General features: G+C 46.0%; 1 protein-coding gene across 1 annotated transcript; it reads right to left on the bottom strand.

The window, feature by feature from the left end:
• Window positions 1-2996: 2996 nt before the first annotated feature.
• On the bottom strand, window positions 2997-9175 carry kcnk18 (potassium channel, subfamily K, member 18). The gene is made up of 4 exons (XM_076046204.1): window positions 8934-9175; window positions 8556-8559; window positions 7767-7907; window positions 2997-3823 (listed from the first exon to the last, which is right to left on the bottom strand). Exons 1-4 carry the CDS (start codon window positions 9159-9161, stop codon window positions 3009-3011), a joined length of 1188 nt encoding a protein of 395 aa, XP_075902319.1. The 5' UTR covers window positions 9162-9175; the 3' UTR covers window positions 2997-3008.
• Window positions 9176-9561: the final 386 nt, after the last annotated feature.

Raw genomic sequence — 9561 nt, 5'->3', positions numbered from 1 at the left:
GCTGTCGCCGCTGCTGTTTGGTCAGTTTAACAGTTTTAGACACACTTCCAGTTTCATATTCAAGCAGCGCCCTTTAATGGGCATGGATCCATCCGTATACTCAGGCTGACATTATCCAAATACGATAATAACAATCAATATATCACTGTTTTCCCACTCATGGCACATCAAAACTTTGGAAACTTATTATTTCTCCAGTTTCTCCTTGTTTATAAGCAAATAAATGTCATCTTCTTATTGTCTTTACCTGAACATATTCAACCTGATGGTTGAGGAACTGACCTGACATGTAGCAGAACAGAAAAGAAGTATGACTCGTTGGGCATTCCCAAAAGATAAACACATTGCCACGATGCTAATGCTGCTTGGCGTGACCGTGGCGTGGAGAGGTTTGGGATCCCCTGTCTGTGACGTTGAACGTGATGTTGCGGATGTGACCTGACTGACCTTCCTCACAATGAGTGTGACCTTGAGACCCAGCCCCCATTTCCGCAAACGGGGGGGGGGGCAGCATTTTAAATGTTTTTGGCTGTTAGCATTGGTGTTTACGTTACATTGTTCCACTCCACTTTCTTTTTATTCTATTTTACTGTCACAGGGTACACATACGTAGACTCGTATATATTCTTTCATATTTAGGTATTTTTTAGGTATGTGTGCAAATTTAACGAATACTTGCATATATGTATGTATATATATATGTATATATATATATAAATATATATATATATATATTATTTATATATAATATGTAGACTTGTATATAGATCCTTATTTTACTCCACCAAGTTGCACGTTGTTGACTTGTTTACCCTTACTTTTTACTTTTTACTCATTCTGTAGTTTGTTTTTGTTTTTTAACCCAAGTAGTAGAATAGAGAGAAGAAAAAAAAAAAAAAACAGAGTCAAATTCCAAAAGTTTGGCCTGCACAAACTTGGTCAATAAAGCCGATTAAATCTGATTCTGATTCCGATTTGTGAGGAAGATGTAAAGCCAGGACTCACTTTTTCTTTCAGGTGCATCTTTAATCATGGTTGCAATTTCTGTCATGACTTCACACAAGCGCTGCAATTCATGGCCAAAAGAAAAAAAAAAAAAACATCACCCGTGACATAATTCCTGCGCTCGCAGTCATCACAGGGTCAGGTTGCAATTCTTATGATTCTCCTCGACAAATCAAAACGGTTTCTTTCTTCAACAGAATGCAGTCGAGCTGTTGGTGCTCGTACAGTTGCAGAACGAGTCACACCGATGGCTTTCGGTGCAAAACAGTGCCATGAGCAAAGCACAATGGTTTCTGACAGACCGCTTCCACCCAGATGCATGGTGCTTTGAAAAGGTTGCTCGCAAACAAAGCCCACAGCTGTTTTGCTTTGATTCCCATTTTTTTGGTTTCACTTTTTTTTTTTTTCACACCACTAGCTGTGAATGCAACAATAGCTTTGTATCTCAAGCGGTGCTAATGGCTTACAACGTCGGGCCGGACAAAGTTGATCAACAGCAGTTGCGTGCAATCAGACTAATTGCACGGCAGCAGAGATGTCGTTCTTTCAGTTTCGCAGTCTCAGTGCATTTATTCAAATGTGACTGTTGTTGCCACTCTCTCCCTAAAAGGGAAAAATCCAAGTCAGGAAACGTCTCTGTTGTGATGTTGTTGTTGTTTTTTTTTTTCTACCATCCTTGCCAATGGTACAGCTGCTTTTCACATCCACTGGTTGATGATCCAAGTCCAGTATAATAACAACATAGCTTCTTTTTTTTTTTGTCTTTTTTTTTTTTTTTTTTGTCTTTTGATGGACGAGCAAAATGAATCCGCTGAAGCAGTGTAACCAGATAAGGTTGGTCTCCAACACCCAGCTGTCCTTGTGGTTCCCAGTCAGTGCAGTCTTCATGCAGAAGCTCGCTGAGCGATTGATACTTGCTACTACAGCGGTTCAGTTCCTACAGCCAGCAGCCAATGTAAAGTGAGTTGATGGCAGCTTTAATAAATGCAGGTTTGTTCCCGTCCTGGCGTGGGCTGGGGGGGGGGGCGGGACTACTAATAACACAACAGTCTCCACCCTTGCCTCTCCACTCACAAGTGGAAAGTAATTGGGTTAATAAGCGAACGCTTTTAGCAGCGAGCCAAGCGTTAATATTTCATGAAGGATTTCGAAAGCATCGTCGCTACATCAACGCACGCTGGTAAATAATTTAAACACGGCGACAAACACATTTTATGGCCCCCGAGTCCGTCGCTCATAACTTGAACGGTGATGCATAATGAATGAGGCAATAATAGATGTGCTGACAAATCAAGTCTACGACAGACTGCAGTTATCAACTCTGAATTCTTTGACTTGGAAGGTCATTGGAAGGTCATTGGAAGGTCATCGGGACACCTGACTGAAATGACTCCACTGTCTGAAGTGGACGCTGCACAGCCGCAGTCTCCAACCTTTCTGGCTCCGAGAGCTCCTTCATGGGTCACAGGACACATGGGTGCGGGACACTTATCTAAGTTCATCAGTTCCCAGTAATTATCAACAGTGACTGAAGTTTCGGATCAAATGGACTTTTAGACGCAGCTCATCATGTGGTTGTTGGGGGCTCCCTGGTGCCCACCGGCACCACGTTAGCGACCCCTGCTGTATAGTTTATGAAAATCCCCCAATCACTTCTGTGTATACTCATGCGTTGACGTTGAGGAGCATCGGGTCTATCCAGGGAGTCATGGTTTCCAATACGTTTACACTCCTGTTAATGCATAACGACTGCGATAGTAACACAGTGCCGAGGATAAAGTGCTCACCGAGGTCATTGTAACGAGGACCGCTCTTCAATTTGGCACGTTCATAATACATTTTAAAAATAAAACAACAACAACAACAAAGAATGCAGTCGTACGGTTTTGACCCACCAAGGCTATAAACAGAAAAGATAAACAGCATAAAGATTTATTATTTTTTTTATATATATATATATATATATATATATATTTTTTGTTTTTGTTGGCCTTTCTTGGTTTTTAAGTCTTCACATTTCCTCTGCTGATAAACTTAATAAAATGACGATAGAAAAAAACGATTCGAGTCTGACTCAACTTGAAAGCCATGGACATGATGGCCATGCCGACGATGATAAAGAGCGAGGTCAGCATGAAATACTTGGGGTGGTTCGGAACGATGTCACCGAAGCCGATGGTGGTGAGCGTGATGAAGCAGAAGTAGTAAGAGTCGAAACCCTCGAACTCGGTCTCCCACAGTGGAAGAATGACGCCGACAAAGAAAATGTAGGCAAACACGATGAATATGATGACCACGAAAGGAACATCCAGCATTTCCATCCCGTCCCCCAAGCCCGAGAAGTCCCACATGCCACGTCCCCCAGGGGGCGCCGGCAGCCGCTCCAGTTCCGGACAGGACAGAGTCCGGAGCAGCGGACCTTTCCTCAGCAGCTTCTCCCTCGCCAGGATCTTGTCAAAGATCTCTTTGTTGTTTTGAAGCTGGATGGACTTTTGTCTGACGCCCGAGTGGTTGCGCACCACCTGTTGGATGTCCAGGAGATCACACGCCAGCGCGTCGCGGCTAAACACGACGGTACCGTCGTCCAGGGCCCGTTGGCTTGCGCTCCTCGACTTGCGGCCGGCCTTCCACGGCGGCCACTGCTGGGAGCACAGGCTTTTCCAAGAGGCGTGGATGCGAATGTAGGACCTTGACATCAACAGGGCGAGGAAGTCTCCGACATCCAGGATGACCAACAGCATGAGAGGAATGCCCACCATTGCATAGAAGACGCACACCACCTTGCCGAGCAGTGTGACTGGATAAATCTCACCGTAACCTGCAAGAGCAGAAGAGGACGTTGACTGCAGAACCGCAAGTTGTGTCATTGGGAGACACACAGTGCTGCTGGGAGACACACAGACACACAGTGCTGGGAGACACACAGTGCAGTGCTGGGAGACACACAGTGCTGCTGGGAGACACACAGACACACAGTGCTGGGAGACACACAGTGCAGTGCTGGGAGACACACAGTGCTGCTGGGAGACACACAGTGTTGGGAGACACACAGTGCTGTTGGGAGACACACAGTGCTGTTGGGAGACACACAGTGCTGCTGGGAGACACACAGTGCTGCTGGGAGACACACAGTGCTGGGAGACACACAGTGCTGCTGGGAGAGACACAGACACACAGTGCTGCTGGGAGACACACAGTGCTGCTGGGAGACACACAGTGCTGGGAGACACACAGTGCTGCTGGGAGAGACACAGACACACAGTGCTGCTGGGAGACACAGTGCAGTGCTGGGAGGCTCCCTCGTTGGAAACGCTGCTCAGATTCACTCATTCTTTGTAGGTCACAGCTTGGAGAAGACACCATTTAGAAAAACACACAGTGGTCAGTGGGCTGACGATGTGCTACTGATGCTCAACTTAATGCGATTCACATGGATTCCACTTGAAGGAAGTCGATTCTGCACTGATCACAAGGCACTGGGAGGGAAGTCAGAGTGCACAGAAGCACTGGGTTGAGAAGGATGGACTGAGGAGACGCAGCAGCAGACCCATTCACACGCACGCACAGATCGGATTATTGTGCGACTTCTGGTGTTGTTGTCGGACTTCTCCTGGACCAACATTGGATATCAAGACGCTGGCCTCCGTTGGTGTCGATTGCGCACTGAGATGCCTCTGGAAGTGATCCAGCACTTTCTAGAGAAAATGGATGGGCTGATTGAAGAAGCACACTTAACACACTGTGACTGCTGGTGGTGTCTGCAGCTGTGGAGACAGAAGGCCTCCCTCCAGTCCCATCCAGGCTAATATTAGCTTGCCTAAAATTAGCAAAGCTCGTTCACTCGGCGGTCACACACGCTTGTGGCGTGACTTGAAATGTAGAATTAAAAACTAGTATGTTGTGTCTCACTGAACCTGTTGAGATATTTTGTAAATTATTCATGTGACTTTGCAGTCAAAAAAAAAGAAGAAAAAAAAAAGCATACATCCAGTGTATGTCCGCCAGAAGAAGCTGGAAGATGTCAAGCAGGGTTTTATCCAACAACTGCACTTCCGAAGCGCACGTCACCACATCCAATCAGATTGTTAGTAATGCGCTTGCTCGCCGTTGTCAGACTGGAACGGCAACGCCGTTGGAGGTACAAAAGCAACGGTCAGTTCCTCTTTTATTTTGAAAGGGGATGTGTCCTCTGGTAATATCTCTCCGTTTCTTTCTGCATGGCGGTGTTTCACGGCCGCCGCTCACTGTCTTCACCCTGCGCAGCGCACGTACAGTGTCCTCCTCCTCTTTGTGCGCGCCACCGTCTTGCTGACTTTCTCCTCCTTTGTTCTCAGCCGTTGACAGCTCGAGCGAACCCTCGAGGTGCTCTTCCACCGCAGGGGGTATTCACCACAGCCGCAGACCATTACAGCTCTTTCCTCTCTCTCTCTCTCTCTCTCTCTCGCTCTCTCGCTCTCTCTTTTTGTTCAAGCAAAACCCTAAATTGAGTGGAAAGGCAGCGCTGCGAGATTGCTCGTCACTGAGTGCTTACAGTGTTTTGTTGCGCCGGCTGAGTTTATGTTGACAGCTGAAAGCCCAATTTGTATCGTAAAGCTCCCGAGTATTTACCTCTGGACAGCTTTTCAGCCCCCAGTGTGAAGGCGGGAACAGGAGGATATGATTGGTGGGGAAGCCACCGCGTGCGAGGTTCTTTGCAGCATTTGGTTCGGCGTCTTCGAGGATCGAACGCTGGCAGAAATGTGATGGTGCAGTCGGGGCGGTTGCACCCTGGAGATTGTTGACTGCTGGTAATATTAATATTCTCTGCTGGCTCATAATGCCTGAAGAGGGTGCTCCGCTTAGTTTTGCTGGGCAGAGTGTCGGCGCTTCATTCAATTCACTTGTGCCTGTTAAATGCTGCACGTTCATTGTTTTCATCCATTGATATTTTAATTGCTGCTTTTTATTGGCATTAATGTGTCAAATTGAGCCTCTCTTCCCAGTTTGCAGCCAAACGTTCCAACATAAAACCAAAGAGTTTGAAAAGAAGAACGGAGTTGAACTGAGTGTTTGCCTCCTTCTACATTTCAGCCTGACTGGTGGGAACAATCAGAAGCACCGCTCTTGTATTATCAGTGCTGAATGCTGCTCCAACCGGTCACACATTATTATACTGTATGACTGTTGCGTATGTTTATCTTAATGGTAAGCTGCTCCTTAAAAGTCAAAGTTGAACGAATAAAACACAAAGGCTGAACATGACGAAGGCGGGTGTGAATAAACGTCACTTTCTTAAACAATACAGGAAGAGGACCAGCAGAGCCGCCGGCCCATAAGAACACCAAACGAGCCTCTAACCCCTGAAAAACCTTTAATAATAAGTGCTCTGTGGTAATGTGAAAAGCTTTTTCCTCTGAGAGTGCTCAGTCGTTAGCGAGTTGAGGGTTTCCTGTTCCGACAAAGCAATTAGGCGTTTTACAACCGAGGAGCACTGAGCAGCATTCTTTGTGATGTGGCTTCACAGGACACACGAGTGTAAGCTACGTATTCCTGAGGCAAAAGCTACATGCTAACTTCAAGCATAAGATCACACGCTTCAGGTTATTAATATTTAAAGTCCTATCCCAGAGAGCTGTGCTGTCCAGCAGTTTATATCTTCCCGGGCTTGGGCATGCTTATTAAACCACAGCCCCACCTAGAAGATTGTTGGTGCAGGTGCAGTACTGAAGTCTCGCCGAGTTACAGGAATTGTCTGAGTGCAGCGATCGCTTCAAAAGGTTGCGCAACAAAACATTAAATCAAGGGCGCCATCATTTTTGTCCAGGTCAGTTTGATTATTTCCTTCTTTTTTTTTCTTTCAATGATGAGTTTGAACCACAACTCAAAAGCAATTTGATTGCCACGAGTTAATGTTCAGCAAATGTTGATTTATTACAACTTTAAAACACACATTGTAGATCTCAACTCGTTGCTTTGTCACTAGCGGCCGTTTGGAGTGGCAACCTTGTTGTGTGGTAAGAAAGGAGGAGGAGACCACAGGATGCCAGTAGCGTTACAGTTCAAGCCTTCCATTGGTTTACATGAGCATCACAACATAAAACGATTAGTTATGGAGTCCCTCAAGGGTCAGATCTTGGATCGGTTCTCTTCAATTTGTATGGCTATGCAGATGATACCCAGTTATATCTGCCGGTTTAATCTGACCAAAGCTGATCAACTGGTTCAAGGTATCATTGAGGTATCATTGAGGTCCAGGGGAGCTGAGAGACCTTCACACATCCAACCTTGGCCTGGTTTCATCTTTCATATGTGCAGAAAAAATATTTGTGCCTTTAAATGACTTCTAGATTACTGTAAGTCCATATATAGGTGTGTGTGTGTGTGTGTGTGTGTGTATAAACAGTAAAAAGTATAGATCACTGCATGTTTACATTACGCCCAGTGACTGTGGCTGGCCTGTCTGCACTCTGTCTCATTTGTAATTCCCCTTCACGCCAACTGGGGACAGTAGATGGCTGCTCTCCACCGCCCTGCACCAACATTCTGCCCACTGCAGAGCCATAGCTATTTACAGTGCATATCTCTTTGTGATGCTCATGTATGTTTCCCGGTCCTCATTATACAAAAGGTTAAAAATGTCAAAGATAAACAGCGCTGAAACACAAGGACGTACTTCATAGTTTGTGAGACAATTTAGCCAGGACAAACTGTATCTGGGTACCTCTGCTAGTTAGCCACGTTAGCGAGCCCTCCCGTCCCCACAGGCACACTTTCAAACTTACCGACAGTTGTGAAAACGGTGCAGCAAAAGAACATGGATCCAAAGAACGTCCATCTGTCAGGCCGCTGCAGCCATATGGACTTGAAGTGCAACATCCGTGTCTGCACTGCCAGCACAATGTCGTCATGATCAGAAGCATTCGCTGCAAGTGTGAAGGGAATGTTCAGGGTCCAGCACAATTCATTCGCTCACAGGAAATGAACAATGCAAATGTGAATGACTTTACCCTCAACTGCGCGCTGTTGCCTCAGGTGAGGAAACACTCTTTTTCTTTTCTTTTTTTTTTTCTTTTTTCAATGATTCAGCAACTCATACAAAGGTTGTTTTGCATTTTTGATTTTTGGTCTTGCTGAACAAGGAGTTGTTTAAATATGAGGCATCGTGTCAGAATGACTTGACTCTTAGTTTGTGTCGCAGTACAACGAGTGCTTATTGGTGAAAATAACTGAACTGAGGAATTGCAACGCTGTCACAGCTCGAATCGTCCGACATACGTTGGCATTTTCTTTTTGAAGAACTTGGAATGCAATCATGTTGATGTTTTTACTGTTCTGTTTTCAAAGCTGAGGGAAAAGTGCACGACGGCATATTTAATCGGTGGCGATTGCGTTGCTCGGTCTATTGGACCGCACGCAGCATCGCAGCACCAGGACGCTGTTGAAATGGCGCTGGGCACAGAACAGAACGAAAGGGCCGGCCGCCTCCTCAGAGCCACGCAGGCGTGTTTACCAACGGCCCTGGCACCGTGTTGTCTGCAGATCACTTGGATGAAGAGTCAATCATATCAAACTGGACTGGAGTTTAGAGCGGGCTGCTGAAAATGATGCCTTGCTCGAAGTAAAACACACTTTCACTCTAAAAAAAAAAACAAAAAAACAAAAACAACCTTTGGCTGTGATGTCACACTTTATAAATAAAAGTTGAAGTTGACGGATGGATGGATGGATGGACTGATGGATGTCAAACAATCATCACTTGAAGATGAAAGTAGCATGCTTTAAATGACTGACAAAATCCATCTCTCAATGTTAAAGCAAGAACAATAACACAACACAACAGCCATGACAACTATCCTGCACAAGTTCACCAACACACGGCAGAGTTCATCCAAAAGACCCCCCCACCCCCACCCCACCTCTCTCTCCGTCCTGTCAAATGACAATGAAACCAAATTACCGGTAGAATTCTGGACTTGGTCCACGATCTGGCCGAGGAAGCTGCGGTAGTCTGGCGGGCTGCTGGAGGAGGCGCTCCCTCCCTCGATGTGCATGAACAGGACGGCACCCAGAGCTGCGTAGGCCACCAGGGAGAGCGAGAGCAGCACGTGCGGGAAGAGTCTCCACAGTCGCTCCGTGCAACTTTGGGCCTGCGCTTTCAAAGCGGGCACCGGTGACATGTTGGTGCTTCTTGTCGCCGTTGTGCGCTGCTTGCTCGCCGGCTGCCTCCTCGGGCTTCGCACTCGACTAATGTGTGCGGGCGCAAACGGCGCAAAGTGCTGTGCGCGCTCCCAGGGGAGGTCCTCGCGGGCGGGCAGGGCGGTGGGTGAGGCTGAGCTCTGGACTGATTCGTGCCGGAGCGTCCGCTTGCTAAAGCAGCGGCAAGCTGGAAACACAAAGGGATTTATTTATTCATTTCAAACATGTCAAAAGGAAAGAGAAATTAAATAAATAAATAATAATAATAATAATAATAATAATAATAATAATAATAATAATAATAATAATAAAATAAATAAAACAGCAAGGTAAGAATAAATAAGCAAACACCAGAGAAAAATCCAAGAGAATAATATTGCT

Source organism: Nelusetta ayraudi, unplaced genomic scaffold (assembly GCF_046127955.1).
Source record: "Nelusetta ayraudi isolate G7.1 ecotype Tasmania unplaced genomic scaffold, CSIRO-AGI_Nayr_v1 ptg000089l, whole genome shotgun sequence".
In the NCBI taxonomy this organism is placed as follows: domain Eukaryota; kingdom Metazoa; phylum Chordata; class Actinopteri; order Tetraodontiformes; family Monacanthidae; genus Nelusetta; species Nelusetta ayraudi.
This window is presented reverse-complemented; position numbering and strand designations above follow the sequence as displayed.

Excerpts from the sequence above, each read along its gene's own strand:
- kcnk18 (XM_076046204.1), bottom strand. The coding sequence starts at position 9,161 with ATGTCACCGGTGCCCGCTTTGAAAGCGCAGGCCCAAAGTTGCACGGAG. Across the intron at positions 3,824-7,766 it reads CACCGTTTTCACAACTGTCG|GTTACGGTGAGATTTATCCA; the intron begins GTAAGTTTGAAA and ends CTGCTCTTGCAG.